Source organism: Sardina pilchardus, chromosome 2, assembly GCF_963854185.1.
Source record: "Sardina pilchardus chromosome 2, fSarPil1.1, whole genome shotgun sequence".
NCBI lineage: Eukaryota > Metazoa > Chordata > Actinopteri > Clupeiformes > Clupeidae > Sardina > Sardina pilchardus.
Window position 1 is genome coordinate 30,296,766 of NC_084995.1, and position 18,155 is coordinate 30,314,920.

General features: G+C 43.7%; 2 protein-coding genes across 12 annotated transcripts in view; both read right to left on the reverse strand.

The window, feature by feature from the left end:
- asap1a (ArfGAP with SH3 domain, ankyrin repeat and PH domain 1a) overlaps positions 1–3,340 on the reverse strand; it is a 38,578-nt gene extending 35,238 nt beyond the window's left edge. The window contains exons 1-3 of the mRNA XM_062526027.1: positions 3,165–3,340; positions 2,745–2,805; positions 1,518–1,644 (exon numbers count right to left, since the gene is read on the reverse strand). Of these exons, the coding sequence (XP_062382011.1) occupies positions 1,518–1,644; positions 2,745–2,803 (186 nt within the window). The 5' untranslated portion in view covers positions 2,804–2,805; positions 3,165–3,340. The remainder of the gene's footprint in view (positions 1–1,517; positions 1,645–2,744; positions 2,806–3,164) is intronic.
- A 930-nt stretch (positions 3,341–4,270) lies between these two features.
- On the reverse strand, positions 4,271–18,034 carry ubtfl (upstream binding transcription factor, like). Of its 11 annotated transcripts, none has more exons than XM_062526061.1 (20): positions 17,881–18,034; positions 15,194–15,289; positions 14,874–15,052; positions 14,513–14,596; positions 14,174–14,329; positions 14,002–14,066; positions 13,784–13,904; positions 13,412–13,522; positions 11,727–11,854; positions 11,283–11,424; positions 10,950–10,991; positions 10,727–10,840; positions 10,370–10,528; positions 9,654–9,782; positions 9,067–9,152; positions 8,430–8,619; positions 7,927–7,974; positions 7,329–7,460; positions 6,458–6,577; positions 4,271–5,021 (listed from the first exon to the last, which is right to left on the reverse strand). In XM_062526061.1, exons 2-20 carry the CDS (start codon positions 15,249–15,251, stop codon positions 4,920–4,922), a joined length of 2,166 nt encoding a protein of 721 aa, XP_062382045.1. In that variant the 5' UTR covers positions 15,252–15,289; positions 17,881–18,034; the 3' UTR covers positions 4,271–4,919. The 11 variants fall into 11 exon arrangements, with proteins under 11 accessions (XP_062382045.1, XP_062382072.1, XP_062382090.1 ...); XM_062526088.1 differs by having other exon boundaries at positions 9,672–9,782; positions 14,874–15,055; XM_062526106.1 differs by having other exon boundaries at positions 6,458–6,574; positions 7,395–7,460; positions 14,874–15,055.
- Positions 18,035–18,155: the final 121 nt, after the last annotated feature.

Below are 18,155 nucleotides of genomic sequence, written 5' to 3' on the forward strand. Positions count from 1 at the left end.
TCAGACGACCTGATCTCCTTCCAAACAATTCATTCTCTGCTTCCATTGTATTAACAGTGCCAAATGATAACGGCATGATTATATGTAGGTTATTACAGACTTTTAATCTTTGGAGATATGGAAGATTGAAATCAGAGAGCTGTACCAGACTAATGCACCAAGGCATTATAGGTGCCTGAGAAACACCTGTATTGCTTTACTGAGACCACTACAGAACCCAAAACAGTGTGATGAGGTCAAAGGTTCCAGTTCGAAAAGGACTGCAGGCCACACATAGAGCAGTTAACATAATTGAATTAATCAATTACTGAAACAATTCACACTATCAATCAAATCAACTCATGATCTTGCAAATTAATCTGAAATGGGTTGTATTTCACTAAAAGCACTGACAAAGAAACCTTTATTAAAATAATCCTTAAAGTCATTATATCATATCATCACATCATTATCCATCCTGGTTTAATGTTGAGACCAAATGTACTTATTGAAAGCAGAGCATGATGCACCTTTTCCTGTGTGCAGCTTGAAGTGGCGCGCCGATTTGTCACTCCCAAGAACATGTTCATGAATAAACATAATACAGACAACTAGGTCATGACAACCATTAGCCCATCTGTCTTCATTTACGTTCCAGTGGGTTTGATGCCATTCACTACATTTACTAATTAACTGCGGATCTAATTACACGAGCTTTAACATACATGGGGGAAAGGATAGGATAAACACACTTTCACCAAGACTGACCGTAAAAATGACGCATCAGGGGCCTTGTAACGCTTTACTAATGTTGGAAAATATGTTGTTTCTTTTCTCAAATGGACAATATTTGTGCCTGGATAACATTTCAAATATTAAAATACCTTCATTGGAAGTGGATCAGTATAGGCTACTTGATAGGCTGCAGACTGCGATAATATTTGTTTTTCATAATGGTCAATGAAGAAACACAGAATTATCTTTTCATTGCAGTCCGTCACAAAAAAATATTTCTATACCGGATGCCAACACAGCTGAAAACGATCGTTTCCAGTGCCGCATTCGACTGTATCTTTTTGACGTTGCGAAGTCAAATTCCAGGGTCATCATTACGCATCACTGGACTGAAACAAGGTGTACCGTTATCTGTTATTGTCTGAAAGCCCGGCCACTATTGTCTAAACAGTCTGAAGTATAAACATTGAGGGTTTATGGTTTAGACCCAAATTTAGTGTTTCACACTGGGATCCTTCCGCATACCGACCATTTATCAGTGTCCTATGAATATCTGTCCAGATAGCTAGCTAGCTATACGGCCGTGGGGAACCCAAGCGCGGACGCATTGAGAGCTGGGAGAGGATAACCATAAAGTTCATAAGCAGCGGAGGCAGCAGGCTTCTTACTCTAAAGGGGAAACCGTTTGTTTAGTGTATCCATGCATATGTGAGTATGTGTATCCGTACTACTGTCGGTCTGTCTTGAACATGACGCCCACTTGCTTGCTAAAATCCGTGATGGAATGGTCTTAGCGGCCTTACCTCTTCCAGGACGTTGACCGTGTTTCGGCAGTTCTGCAATCGGGTGGTGAAGCTTGATGTAGTGGGGGAGTTGTAATCCTCCGTTGTCTCCGAGAGAAACTCGGACACCGATATCTGATCCGGCATCCTTTGGCAAATTATCGCCCAGCACAATAGATGAAGGAAATTCACAGAAGCAACACCATTAATCACAGAAGGAAAATGAGCCGAATGTGTCCTTCTTCAGACGAGCGTGAATGACAATGATCACCAACGATCTACAGAAGCAATGCAGTTTTGTTCACTGAACCCAAGGTCCCTATGAGCAATAGACAAGAGCTCCCTCCTTTTCTTGATTTAATTGGGCACTCGCATCTAAATAACAACGATATCTCCTGCCCACTTGCTTTGCCTAATACAGCTCAAGATAAGCGCTTAAACTGCACGAAAATATTTTCATTCCATTTCCCTATGTATATTTTGCATTGTTTGAGGAACGAAATGCAATCCCTTTAGATAAAGGATGATTCCAACTCCAACGATGGCCGTTTCATTCTCAGTTTTCCCTTTCTCTCCTCCGATTTTTCCTTCGTCCTGATGGTCTCTGCTTTCTGACACCAGCGCACGCACGCAAACTCATCCCCTCCCACAATTGATGACGAGGATAAACAAGGAAGAGGTCTGCGCATGCTTCAACACACAATGCATAAACTCATACATATTAATTTCGAATTTAAGTTAGGTGCACAGAAATGCACAGTTCAGTGAATAGACAGACTCTCCAAATGCACGAATCCCATAGCCTTTGGCAAGTTTGCTGTGTGATTGACACAAGTCAGTAAACAGACTCCATGTTTCTAACGGTTTTCCAACCACCCTATCTCAATTAGTCGTATACTGTAAATACATAGGGCTTTTAGGTTAGATGTGGGTTATTGGCATTTGCTTAAATTATTATCATTTAAAAAAAAAATTAAAAATTGCGCAAGTCTGCTTTGAGACAACAGACTTAAATGGTGCTACAAATTAGATCAATAGGATACCGCTATGTGGCCATTTGGAAATAGACTGGACATACATAGCCTACTACAACCACTGCGTGACCTGGAAGACTTGGACTTTGACGTGCGCTTTTTCCGTCTCGTCATTGCGAGTCCTAGTTGTCAGACTGTTCAAAAGTGCTCTCTTTACAGTCAAAATCAGTTGTATGCTGAAGTAAAATATAAGATTCCCAAAATTGCAACTCACCGATTCCAAAGAGAGTCCCTTGAAGAAAAACTCGATAATCGCGATGAAGAGGACCTCATGACTGTGGGTACAAAATCTATTTTAGACAACATAAAAGTTAATCTCATTCGCAAAACCGGGAACTGCATTTCAGTGTAAACATTTAGGCTACTCAACGGTTTGCACTTTTCTACTTTTCTGAAAAGACCTTGAAAATACCATGTTTTCCAAAAGGATGAACTTTTGGCAAAATCTACCAAATGGCCAGAGGTAATAAATCTGAGCACGACCACTGAACAGGGTTTACAAGATCTTGGCTACAATGCTCATCCTTACAAAGCATATTATGGTGGAAAATAAAAAAAAAATGTATCTCGGACATTGTCAGAATATGCAATCCAGATACACTGAACACTGCGAAAGCCACGCCTAATAACTTACCGAGACCGCAGCAGTTTTTTCCTGTTGTAACACTTCCAGAAATTCGGAAAGACGTAAACTGTTCAGATATGGGTTTGCAGAATGTACCATGCTTCACTCATTTTGCTCAATCCAAAAAAGAGTTGCCTACATCAGCTGCGAATCGAATACCCGTTGCTCGACATGCCTGAGGTGAGGGCATTGATTTCTCATCTGGAACTGGTGAAAAGATCAGCAGTGCGGACAGGAAGCGAAATCAACCATGTGGGCCACAGGGAGTCGAGGGGGGGGCTTACAGTGGACAGGATCGGAGGGGAGCGGAGCGGGAATAGCACAGCAGCTGGGGAAACTCAGCCACTGTAACGGTGTGGGGAAACCACGGAAGGGCCTAGATACCACAGGTTACATTTATAATGAGATCATTAAGTGCACAACATCACATGAACTCTTCAGTTGGTGGTATAGCATTCTGTCTTAATTAAGTGCAAATGGAGATACCCATTGCGCACATGATGTTTAATCCTCCTGTTGTGTTTGCGGTCAAATGTGACTTTCTCTCCAAAATATTGTTATTCTGACTACCACGAAGTTCCATGACTTTGTTAACACACTTTCTGAACACAAAACACATTTTCATAACAATGAATTTTATTTGAACTTTAGAAAACCGTTTTGTATTCCCGGCCATTAGAAATGATTGGGTGAGAAAATGGCCAATGTATAACATTGAGTCCATGCACATACCTATTGATCACATGGACAGTATGTGTGCGTCTGTACATTAAAACACACCCTCCCCCTCTTTGCTTCTACGCCAGCCCCCACTGGAACCTTTCCCCAATAGGACCTTCCCCTTTCTGACTTGCATGAGCTCAGGTCAATGAGGCCTGCAGGCCATAAATAGCAAATGGAAGTTCAAAACCGGTGATATCCAATAGAGAATAAGTTGATGCAAAGGACAATCACAACATTAGATTATAATATATGTGTTACTATGGATTTATAACAAGCTATAATGCAGTGGGGACACAAAACCATTAAATATGAAACGAACACAACAGGAGGGTTAAGGAATAGGTAAGAAGCTTTCCGGGCAGCATAAAAAACCACACAACAGACCGAGAAAGTAATACAAGAGGGGAAAAAGTGCATTTATTGTGGATCTGACCAGAGAATGATCAAAACCAGGGCTGCTAAACATAGCCCTCTTCTTCGTCACATCTGGTTAGGATGTACACAGGCAGCTGGTCTAGTCTCAATTTTACAGTCCATCTCCAAAAACCTTATCAGCACCTACCAGACGCATTCAAACTTTCCCACAAAAAATTCAAAACCCAGCAATTAGCTTCATTCTTTCCTTTTCAGGTTTTAAAAAAATAAACAAGCAACGTAGCTTTTAATAACACCTATATAAAGGCCATAAAAAACATTGCATTCAACACACAAGTAACACAGCTCCTTAAAAGGAAAAAACAAAAACAAAAACAACATCAGAAGTTGTCCAGTTGAGTAAAAGTCTCTTGGGTTCCAGGAGGCAGAGAGCCGTTCTCCCCCCCACACCCCTAGAAGCCCACTTGCTGTTTCACCTCCTCTGCTGCTGCTGGCTCTATGGCGGCGGTGGACGCAGGGGCTACACTCCAGCCACTGTGGAGAGGTCACAGCCACAGCTCTCCCACATGCCGTGGTGGCATGAAGGGGCCTTGATCGAGAGGGGCGTGTCCTGCACTGCCCCTCCCCTTCCCTTCCCTTTGCGAAGGGGGGGCTGGGCGCGGGGTTTCAGTCCGAGTCCGAGTCACTGCTGTCCTCCGAGGATGAGCTGCTGGTGGCGTCTGACCCGTCCTCGTCTTCGTCGTCCTCCTCATCGTCCTCCTCGTCGTTCTGACCAAACAACAAACATATTACAACACTGACTTTCTAATTACCGGTCAGGACACTGCTATGTCAATGACCCGGTACTACACAAAGGCCCAATCCCATTACTCCGTCTTACCACTTCCCTTGCCCCTACCCCTTCATCTTACTCCTCGCCTTTGTCCCTTGAAAATATTCTCCTTGGTGACACCACTAGCCTACCATAAGGGAGAACCGGGATGATTGACACACTTTTGAATTAAACGTAATTTACAAAGAGATCGTACCGAACTGAAAGTTAATATTTGGCACTAGCAGCCTACATCGGTCTTCTGTCAAATACTGTTGCACTTTCAGTTCTGGACAGAACTGTTCAAGAATTATTTCAACAGAAGTGGAACGTGCCTAATGTTTTGCTCGTCCCTCCTGGTCGGAATGAATGAGACAGGCATGGGGGACAAAACAAACATACAGTTTAAGCTTTGTAAACGTTGCACAACTTGATGTTTTACAAATCTTGACATCGGAAGTCACTTGACATCAGAAGTCGTTGCTACCTGTAGTAGATGCGACGAGTCGGCAGCAGTAGGCTATGCAGCGTTCATATCAGACGAGTGGTAAAAAAGTTTGCTGCTGCTGGACATTAGTTCCATTTCAGACATGGTATGCTGTCAATGTGTGGGGCATTAGACATGGATATGTAAAATGTGTGTCCCTGCAAATCGGCAATAATGATGTACTGTTAACCTTGTTGCAAAATCACAATTGCAACATAAAACAATGATCGTTTTAATTTTAGAATCCTTGTTAATTTTTATGTGCTGTTTTTTCTGGTGTGAGCGGTGTTTGTTGGGTATCTCTCATAACCCCCTTAGCTTCAAGTAAGCTTGTGGAAATGATAGTTTTTAAGGGGTACCTAGCCCTTCCCCTTAGCCCTTCCGCAGGATCCAAAAGAGATTTGGGATACCCTCTCATGTGAACGTGCAAAACTAAGTGGAGGGGGGGGGGAGACAGAAAAATGGGATTGGGTTGAAGTATGGGATACCTAGAAAAAGCTTAGTGTCATCGCATTCAATAGTAATGATGTGGGAGGAAGTGAAAACTGGTGCTGTGAACATTATAGTATGAAGACCAGGTGCACTAAACTTTACTGTACGTTATTCATTGCCTGGCAATCTAGCAACTTTAACCCTTCATTGATATTAGGGGCCAGATATACTAACGTTCTGCACCCATTTTAGGCGTAACGTGCACGTAATAGCATGGCGATGGTATGTACAAATAGGCCGCAAGGAGGAAACGCACAGACTGCCTGCCGTGGGAGCTGAAAATGGCTATTTGCGCTTTTCTGTGTCATCATATTAATTCCTGGGCGGATCAGCTGAACATGGGTGTATGAAGTGTTTTCCCCCTGTTCTCCCTTCAATTTCCCATGAATGTGAAGTGAATTTCTCATCCCTCACCTCGTCCTCATCGTCGTCATCATCATCACTGTCTGTGCTGCCAGATGACTCGTCGTCGTCGTCCTCAGAGTCTGTCGTGTCCGTCTTTTCGTCCTCATCATCTGACTCTGACGTGTCCTGCTGGGGAGCACAAATTCACACCTTTCTCTCAAGGTTCCACAGCTCCTGGCCTCCCCATCTCTCTCTCTCTCTCTCTCTCTCAAACCCATACTCAAACGCTCACACACACACACACACACGCACATACGCACGCACAAAACAATATGGGTGCCTGGCAGGAAGGACACTTCCGTCCGGTCCCAAATCTTATAAATAATGATGGAGACAGCACATAAAACATGTTTCAATTATCTCCCTCTCGGCCTGTCCTTCCGTCTTCCCGTCCGTCTGTCCGTCTATACATCTTTCTGTCCATCTGACCATACATCTTTTTGTCCATCCTTTTATCTACCTATACACACACAAGCACACATACACTCACACACACACACGTCTCTGCCTTTGAAACGTTTGAAAGGACCAAAGATATAACCATCACATTTTACATTGATAACAGACCTCCAGGGCACTATAAACTCAACAAACAATGAGATTTAGACCTACCAAACAATTGGCTTAACAATTTGGCTACAGCTCTTCCACTACCTTCCAGACCTAATGCTCCTTAAGGGCCCAATTACAGTAGATCATCCAGCTTTACAGTAACAGGGTTATGACTGCACTCTGCTGTCTACCAGGTGCCCTTACAAATACTGGTCCCCACCACTCTCTTATTGTTTACATACTGGATGGCCCAACTCAGATCAGCATGTACAGCATGAGGTAAACGTGTGTAGTGGTAATGTGTGTGTGTAATGTGGGTGGGCGTTACCTTGGCTCGGTACGCCATGGAACGCTTGCCCCCCCCGGCCCCCACTCCTGTGGCTCTGGCACCTACCGCCTTCCCCTTGGTTATGCGCACTTTCGCTCCGGGACCTCGTGCCTTGGCCGTGCTCCGCCGTTTCTGATCGATGGAGAGAGGGTAGGGGTGGCAGACAAAGGGAAAAAGGGGGGGGGGGACAACACAAGAAGAAAGAAAGGACACGATTCAAAGCTCAAAGCACTGATTAGTAGCCCCAAACAGCAGCCAACAGAATGCTATTCCGAAGAGGGTAGTTAATTCAGTTACAGAAGCATTGAAAGCCATTCCAAGAGTCAAAGCAGAGAAAAGTGAGCCTAAAGTGCTCTTTCAACAATGCAACTGGCACACGAGACTTCATTTGAAACAAAACGCTAACAGCAAATCAAGTACAGGGAGGAGACTAGAGCCAAACAACGACTTTGTGTCGAGATATATCAGTGAGGGAAGCTTTTTATTTTCTTTACAGGCTACGTGAAGGCCAGAGTGTGAGCACAGAAGCCAGAAGGGTTAGGATTAAGCACTAATTAAAACAATGGCACAGTCCAGTCCAGTACAGTCTAGTACTCACCGTGGTGGAGAACTCTTTATACACAGCACGCTCCTGAGGAGAGAGGGACTGAAAGAGAAGGGAAGAGAGTTCAGTACGTGTCTGCGGCCGTCAAAGACTCCACTACTGCATGTTGCAGAGAGATCCAAGATCATTCAAGCACAGCACGTAGATGTACCGTAATTTTTTCTTATACATTGATTTTGCTAAATTTCTTCAGCTATGAGGTTAATACAGGGGGGCAGTTAATATGGTTATGGTTATGGTAATATGGTCTTTCTTTTAACTTGCATAAAATACTGTCCTGCTGCTTTAGATAGATAGATAGATAGATACTATTGATCCCCAAGGGGAAATTCAAGAATTCACAATATGCGGGGAAATTACTGTATGTAGGTCATCGCATTGGGAAAAGTCCATAAAGACTTGTGAAATGTAGTCAAATCTCAAAGGAGGGGGATTCTGACCAGCGGTAGCAGTAGTGCGGCTGCTGGGGGAGAGCAGGAGCACAGCGGGGGACCTACCTTCACCCACACCTCCAGCTCCGCCTTGTACTCCAGCTGCTGCTCCTCCACCTGCTTCTTGTACTTGTCCTTCTGGCTCTGGCTCAGCTTGTGCCAGCGCTTGCCGATCTCCACCATGCGCTCCTTCAGACTGAAGTGGTTCAGCTCGCCGTTGGTCAGCAGCTCCTGCGAGAACATCTGGTAGCCGCTCCTGAGGAGAAACAGAGAGAGGAAACAGAGAGGACGGTGAGCGTGAGAGGATGTCAAGACAGCACAGCAGCATTCTCTGGTTGGCCATTCCAATTTGAGATGTCTGTATTGGATTTGCAAAAACACACATGTTTTTTTATGACATCTGAATGGTTAATCAGGCAGCAATACTTTCACCTAATTAAATAAACTTGTCGTCAGTGTGCAGTAACATACTGTTTACAGTAAACTCAATGCCAACTAGCTGGGGAAATGTGGCTTGACTGTTATTTTATGGGTAACAGAAGAAGCAATGAAACAATCTACTGAGCAAATAATGTCTGCTCGCATCCACTGAGCTACCCAGACAACGATGATCCCAAAAATGCACTGTATGATCATATGGTTGAATATGTGCCACATACATCCCCAATTCATCTCACTGTGAAAACGCAAGCACGTAACTCACACAGGCGGTTTCTTCGGTTCGCCTTCAAACTTGGGCTTCCGCTGCCCCTGTCCAGCCGTTGGCGTCCGTATCTCCACCAGCTCTCTCTGCAGGAGAAACGACGTCAGTGTATATGTGTCTCACACACGAGCACATACACACGCATATACCATATACCAAACGCAACATACATCACATCTGAAAAAACATGTAAAAGAGTAATTGTGTACATGTCACACCAACTAGCATGGCATGGCATACACATGCAACTCTGAAGAATTGTTACACTTGACATCAAAATGACATCAATGACATGGAAACAGACATTCACGTCACCAATGCTGAAATGGATACATACAATCATGAATACAACAACAATGGCTAACACTCAGTCTGCCTTAATTTCAACAGTAATACTGCAGGTAACTGCAACCTGTACAACACAAAATGGGAAAGGCATGTCTAAAGTGGATCCCAGGCCCAGAGGCTCCACCCGATTACCCGACGGAGGACGGGGTGGGGAGAGAGGACTGTTAAGGGGTGGCCAACACTTTGACATTTCTCCGGCACAGGTGAAAGGACAGTGGTCAAAACGTCTGGTCACTGACCACGGTCCGGTACTGAACCTCGTATCGCTTCTGGTCCTCCGCTGCTTTCTTGATCCATGGGATCTTCTCTTTCTTTTCCATCGCCTTCCAAGCAGCCTCCATGGCGTTTTGGGCCTTTTTCCGATCACTCTGAACCAACAGCAAGATACACAAGTGAGGAAAAAGCCCAACTGCAGGGCATAGACCACACTTGGTCTAAACAAGCTTAACAAGCCAAACAAGCTTAAAAAAATACACTTGAATGGAAAGGTTCATATTGGAATTGAATTAACATTTATATCAAAAACGTTAACTAACAAGCAGCTGTGCTCATTCAGGTGTTCGCTGCCTTATGATGAGAGACCCTATGCAACATTTTCATAGTCATAAAATCGCTTAGAAATCGTTGTTTTGCTTGGCTGACCAGTTTTATCGAAAACAGTCATATTTCCTCCCGCCCCCAATGTCCCTATCCGCTATTGCAGCCTTGCAGTTTGTCTAGGAGGCGATCGCTCCTTGTTTACATCTGGAAGTCTGAGACGCGTAAGGAACAAGAAGAACCATGCTTTCAAATATAATATAATATATATATAAAAATATAGCCTATATATGTATAAATATACACGCTAAAGCTGTAGGGGAAGCTCTGCAGAGAAATATGCAATGTTATGTTTCTCTTTAAGCTCAACCAGCCCCCCAGTGAGGCCGCTATGGCAGTGTTCACGGTGCATTCTTACCCTGTACTTGGCCAGGTAGTCACCGATCACGCTCTGTTGCCACATCTCCTCCGCCGTTTTGGGTGTTTCGGGGAGACGACCTTTCTTTTTGTTGTCTTTCTTGTCTTTGATCGCTACACCCGGTGCCCAATGATTCATCTCAGGATCCCGACACCTCTCCTACAAAAAAAGGGTAGACACACCACCAGTCAGTACCAAATCTCTCAGAAGTCCATCAATCCATGCCAAAAACCACTCTGGTCAACAGTATAACACTAACTGCAATAACAATTTAATTATCACACGTATGCAAATAAATTGATAAATAAATGTTTTTCTCTTCCTGTCTAAACCATATTGACAGAGTCCTACACCCACCTTTACTGAGGGGGACTTGGCCCGGAGAGGGCTGTTTGTACTGTTCATGGCCAGCCTGGAGCCCGGCAGCTTCTCCTCTCCCAGCACCCGATCCCTCTCCTCCTCCGGCAGACTCTATAGACGGAACCAGCAGCACGCCATTGAATACCACTGAATGAGCCACAGGGCTTAAGCGACGCAGTGGTCTGATTGCTATTGGTCGTTTGATAACATGCACACTTACCTCTAAAAATCGCTGGAGGTCGATCTCATACTGCTTCTTTTTCTGGAGATGAATAGAGAGTTTGTTCACTGCCACAAATGTGATTGTCTAGGCCTGGTCTAAACCTACACAACTCAGGTCTATCCCAATATTAAACAATCGATCTTAAAAAGGAACACAACTGTTAGAATGGGCCAATTTAATTCAATTTCTTTTACTGATGGAGAGCTATGTATCTATATAAAAGACAACAATATTTCAAGAGCAACAGCTAAATGAATTCCCTTAGATTTAAACTTGTGACATGGTTAGTAACTCGAACCCTTCCAAATCTCTCCCTCTCTGAGGCCTAACCTGTTCACAGCGTTTCTGGAACATGTCCTTCTCCTTCTGCGTCATCATCTTCCACTGCTTGCTGCACAGCACCATACGCTCCGTGCTGGGCACGTCCTTCATGTTCACCATCAGCTCGGCACAGTACAGCGAGTAGCCATTTCTGAAAACAGACAGCAGGAGACAGACTCGCTTCACACCGGCTCAACAAGGGTTTCAAGTCGGATTGTTTTTTTCCCCCCGTTTTGTTTTTTACAAAAAGAGATTAGCATGAAGAAAACCCAGATCTTTGTTACATGCAGACGTTAAAATCTGATTTGGGTGGAATTTACCCTGCGATGTTACTATGGGTTAGTCAAATTTGTCAGAAAAGATTAACTGTGAGCACCATGAATCTCTTCATCTAATGACGTTGCTGTGAGGGAAGAAGGGGGGGGAGAGAATGAGAGAAAGTCTGACACTTACGGTGGAGGTTTGGTAGGCCGGCCGTCAAACTTATCCTTGAGCTGCCTCTCGGCTTTGGTCAGGACGGACTTGACGTGCTCATCTGTATTGGAGTCGGGGTGTGCCTCAAAGTATATCCTCATGCTATCCTACAACACACAACAGGGCCAGGGCCACAGGAGGTCAAGAGTGCTTAATGGAGGGGTGCTGCTGTGGCTACAGCGTCCATACCATGCTTGGGTCCAAGTGCTCACGGGGACCCATGTCCCGACCTGCGGTCATTTCCCTGTCCCGCCCACTGATCTATAAAGAATACCTGGATAGAGCATCTACGTCAAAATTCTGAAGCCTACATGGGGGCGGCCATTATGGGACCACTTGCCATAGGAATGCATAGGGTGCGTTCGTAAATTCAATCTGACACTCTGAAAAATAGAATAACGCTCTGAAGTTCGAAAAAGACGAGCATTCTAACTCCCAGTGAATTTACGAACGATTATTTGTGTTTATGTTTACAATATGGACGCCACTACGGCACTTTTGAAACAGGGTTTATGTATTATTCAAAACTCAATTCCACTGATGCAAGAGCTTTCTTGACAGTGATGATGAAGAACAATGTGAGAGCAGTTATTTAAACCGTCTACATAATCTTGATGAGCAACGCTTGTAATGTCAAGTTAGAAACGTTCTTCTAGCACTAGCACTAAAATGCTAACCTGTTAACGTTACGTAGGTAACTAGATTCGTTACTAGCTGACTGATGTGACGTCACACTCTGCTACTCTGTACTTTCAGCTGGAGTGCCCAGAGTACGCTCTGGGCGCTCCGAGAGTGTGACGCTCTGAATAAACGAACGATAATTCCATCCACACTCTGAATTTACGAACGGTTAAAAAAGTTTCAGAGTGTGCTCGGAGCGCTCGGAGTGCAATTTACGAACGCACCCATAGACAGTAAAAGACAGTAAAAGAATGTTGCCGTTCTGCAACAATGGAATTGGAACACCTCGCCGCCATTATGGGACCACTCGGGACAGTTCCATTGGCTTCATTGTTGATGGGTCAGCAACAATGAGATAGTCTATCCAGGTATTCTTTATAGATCAGTGGTCCCGCCTCATCTCCCTCTGCATCTAACTTCCTGTCACACTTCACTGTCCTATCCAAATAAAGGCAAAAAGGCCAAAAAAAAATACTTGAAAAAATAAAATGGAAGACTCTGTCCAAAACTAAAGCATCTGAGGATGAATCCATATCTGGAATATACTGCATACTAATTCTGCATGGAGTTATCACATTTCACTGAGTCAAGCTTGCAGATGACCTCTGTATGCAAGAGAGGTCAGTACATTGTTGAGGGGATCAGGTCCATTTTCACTTTAAGCTCAAGCTTTTGGCTCATTATATACCCAGCAAAGCAAGTCAAGTCAACCCGAGAACCAAATGGCAGACTGCCTGCTGTGATGGAGGCGAAAATCAGTGTACTGTATTCTTCTCCTGAATTTCATGGCTGCATCGTCCCCTGTGTCTGCACCAGAGGGGTGCATGTATGAACAGCAGATTCTGTTACTGAAAATACTCAGTTGTCAGAGGAGGGTGGAGTGGCTGGGACAAAGGGCCTCTCAAACAGGCAGCTGATTCTGAGGCCTGTCTCGTCACCGTCTGTTTGATAGGGGGAAAAAGGGAATGTAAACTATGTTCTACCTCGTAATCTTTCTGCAGCTCCAGGGCTTTGCTGATCCACTTCAGACGTTTCTTGTCAGACAGCTGAGACCACTGTCGGCGTAGTGCTTCCTTCAGTTCCTTCTGGCTAACCTAAGTGAACATGACAAACATAACAAACATAAGATAAATATATTACAACGCTTACAAACACTTCAACGTTTTTTGTTGCATCTTGTTAATTGTTAGAGAAAAGAGCCTGGTCAAAGGAAGGCAAGTTTGTCATATCAACAGTAACACACAGTTAGTATTGTTTAGTTACAAATACTATGTGCTGTTACACCCTCTGACACACAGGACTAGAGAAATATGTGATGCAAACCATTTGAATTCCTCAAATGTGGTCAGACTTACATCTGGATGAAGCTTCATGTAGGTCTTCTTTTCATGGTTGTACCACAGCTGCTGAGGAGTTTTAGGCTTCTCAGGGAGGTCGGACTTCTTTCTCTCCTCTATCAGCTCTGGGTGGTCCTCTCTGGAATGGAGATCATAATGTTCCATACAGCCCTAAAGAAAATGGTCTAGTAGTATGTCTCAAACAGAGTAGATAATTTGGTTAAACTGGTGCTCACTTAAACCGTGCCATGTTCTTCTCAAAGGACTCCTTCTCTCTCTGGAACTCTTGGATGTACTTGAGCTGAAGAGAAGAAAAGAGCATATGAAGATTTACATGTTTTACATTTATCGTTTGTGAACCAAAATAAGCATGTTTTTCGTCTTCTACATAGTACACCGTCGTCGTACCTTCTTCTTCTCTGGGAGTTCTTTGTACTTCTTGGACAAAATCTTAGTGAGATCAAGATTACTCATCTCTGGGTGGATCTTGGCATACTTTGCCCGTTTCTCCATGAAGAAACGAAAGTAAGGGGTTAAAGGCTTCTTTGGGAAGTCTGGATGCGTCTGAAAATATAAGAAAGGGTTACTGTGTTGGGTTAAAGTGTTTTCAAAGGGAATGAAGCAAAACTTATGAGCTGTTCAATGCAGTTCATAATGAAACGATCAAGAATGACATGATCGATGCATGCGAGACATCTTTTAAACATGCATATTACAATTGTTATGGTTTTGCCTTGAGAAACATACCTTTAATTTCTTTCCTTTGTATGGATTTTTTACAAATTCAATGGCATCCACAATAAGCTCGGTCATAGTTCTATATTTGCGCACCTAGAAGTAAAGAAAAACAGAATATAAGCAGTTCCAAGTTCCAAATTGGCTGAGCGAGACGAGTAACCATATTTTTCTGTCCAATAGTAATTACTATTAAGTACTGTATATCAGACCCAACTACTGCTGCAAGATCTTTCTTAGCAATTTACTACAACTGGAGACATCCCGTTACAAATAATTATTAAACAATCCCATTTGGTAGGCTACCAGAGTCAGGCAGCCAAGCACTTATTGTCCGCTGCACTGACACTTCAATGGTTCTGCATGGACATACCTCACAGGAGAGCTTCTGCCACTTCTGCTTGCACAAATCCCCTGAGAAAGAGCCAAAGGCCACTTTCTCCCAGTCAAAGTGAGACTCTGTGGTCTTGTACTTCATTGAGTCACTGTCAGCCAGTAGGCTGCGGATTCTCTCCAGTAATGTCAGACAGTCTTCCTTCCTCCACAGATCATCTACTAACAAATACAAATACAGGGACAAAGTTGGTACAGAAGCACAAACTTAAAGTCTTGATTAAATCGGATAAGCAAGTAGCATAACTGTTTATATGTTGCAGCCTTGTGCTTAGTGGTATTGAACAAGCAATGTGTCACCTATCTCTGACTTGATTCGTCCAGTCTGGGCGGCAGAGACACTTGTACTGCCATTCATGATGGAGACTCTGTGGGCAGTTCCAAATGGATACAGCCCTATAACATTCAAAAAACACAAACAACAATCGGATCAGACACGTTCAACTGTCTAGAGATTTACAATCGTTGGCAGAAAGTTCAAGAATCATCTGTATTAAGTTGCAAATGAAAGAAATAAAAGTGCACCTTCCCCACACAAACTGCATCTCACATACAAACACACTATAACATCGTCTGTTGCATAGCGGGTGCTAACTAACTGGAAAGGTAACATACTTCTGACGTTCCGACTTGACACAAAATTGCCATTTAGGACAATCCAGGACCAGACCCAGCCTTGACTCCGCCTATGCATCCTCTCCCAATAAGGAGACGCATCAGTGCGATGTGATCGCCCGCTGACACAAAACGCTATACGGCTAAAAGCAGACGAATAATAAGAAGCATCGTTTTGTTCTCTATTCTTCCCCGATCGATCGTTAAACATAACGTTACTTAATGGTTGTGAGAGGAGACTGCTGCCAGCGACAGCCAAGCGGTGCTGACCCAGCCATGCCACACCACCGGGGGTGTATACATTCAGCCGGGGCTGATGACAGGGTGAGGGCTATTTAAGTCTTAACCTTGAAATACTCCAGTAGCAAATGGTTAGTTATCATTTGGGTAGAGAGCAACGTTTTATATCATTACAATACCACAGATTGTGTATGTCAGTAACGTGTCGATGTTACCGTCATGCCGGTGAATGCTTTAGCAATGCCTGCGGGCCGCCATCTACTGTATTCTCTGCAATAGTAACGTTAACGTTAGCTTTCTAAAGTTGATTTCACCGCTAAATGTCATGCCAATTGTTTAAAACGAATAATCTAACATAATTTCGGAAAACGGTTACGCTGTAGATACGTGAACATACAGCGGAGTTTAATGTTGTTTGGTGGTACCTTTTGAAGTTACTCAATGCAACACATGCTGTAAGCATGAATTTGCTAACCTTGTAATTGATGGCTAAACTGCTACGTTACAGATGGGAATATGTGGTGATGCACTGTCTGGCGTACAACATACCGTTAACCGTCACATTGCTAGGATAGTAACGCTAACGTTAAGCGGTTTTACATTCAAAGCTGCCGGTCCACCGTGTAACTTACAAAGTTCTTGCCCATAGGTCCGAAGTGAAATGTGTTTGTTAACTTGCCTCAACGTCCGCTCAGCCGTCCAAGCTAAGTAGGCATGCTCTCTGACCTACATTCCGATTAAGGCTAACTAGGCTAGATAATGCGAGCTACATTGTGCGATTGGTCCTCCATGACATTTAGCTAACATGCATTAATTTAAAGTTCGAAGTACTTTTCGTAGAATAAGAAATGTCCTCCTTCGTTTAAAAGTTGCAATTTAGGCCATACGCACCCTAATATTAAAGTTCTCCTGTTTAGAGAACCTTGTCTTGTATAGAGAATTTTGGCATGTTAGGCTATGCTAAACTAGCAACCTAACGTTAGCTAGCTTAGGTAAATAAGCAATATCACCTCGGGCGTCGTACAGAATAAACTTAAAAATGTACGCACTCTACCATTAAGTTGTGCAGGACAAAGTGTTCACGTCTTCGTATGCAGGTGTAATCCGAGGTGAATTGTATTGGTTAGCCAGCCAACGTAGCTAGCCACAGAGTTAGCCTAGAGTGACAGACCTTTCTAGCGCGAGCCAGCACGAACACGGGCGGAACAGTTTCCAGAGGTAGCCTACGTAACGTTACTTATCCGCCCGCCACCCCCAAGCGGTGACGCCGCTGTGCAACCGTGCGAGGCGCCGCTTTTCCCGGTTAAAGTGTCATCCCCCTACCGCTCTCAAGGTCGTCTTCAGTTAAAAACCTCACTGAACAAAATGACAACATGCTCAACACTTAGAAGGAAATGTTTGTTAATTGCCATGCATGCAACACATTTTAAAAAGTAACGTCAGCTTAACGTTTTAACAAGCAATAACTTAATGACAGGAAGTGTTTGGAAATTAATTCATGACATTGTGCATAATTAAGGATTCTTGATGTTTTTCTGTTGTTGATCAATGCATGTGGTTGTCAGTAGTGTTGAGGCACGGTGGTGTTTCAACATGGGAAGTTATTGATACACCGACTGTTGTCTGCTTGCATACCCCGTAATGGCGCCCTCATTCCGGCAGGAGTCAGCACGCAGTTTCCGCTGGCACGAAAGCTATAGGCAGATGCCTCGACGGGGTAACATGGTCGCAGTTCTCAGGCTCGAAATATTTTAAGGTTGTCGTCTATCTGATTTAAATCGTGTTGATCTGAGAGACTAATCTCATAGATTGCCTTTTTGAAGCACGTGAATTTGATTAACATAATGTGTAGGCTACGGTGATTGTTAAATTAATGCTATTTAGACGATAACGAAAATATTCACAGAAGCGAACGATGTAGTTTTATGTTTAATCTGCAGAAAATATAGAATGCTACCCTTGTTACAGCGACCGAAAAAATGAAAATAGCGATGAGAGCGGGTACCCGCTGTCTCATGCCTTCCCTCGCCCCAAAGCTCTCACTGCAGAGCCGCCATGAATGTTACAAAGACTCGGGGACGAACGATAGGAAAATTGCTTGGAACGTCGTCAAAAATACCCAGACTACTCACCTTTTTCGATACTTCAAAAGAGTCAGCTTTTCAAAATTATGATATAATCGAGTTGTTTGTTTTGGTGATGTTTAAGTTCCTTTTTTTCAACGGTAAACCCCGGGGAGTCAGGTCGAAACAGATCCGACAAAAGGAGCGTCTGGTTCGGTATGAAACTCCGCCCAGCGCCGCAGGGGGAGGAACTCCGAAGGAAAACATGCGAGAAAAATTGAGACAAAGAAACCGTATGAAACTTCATAGAAAGTGCGGCCGTTATTGATAGTCCGTTTATAATA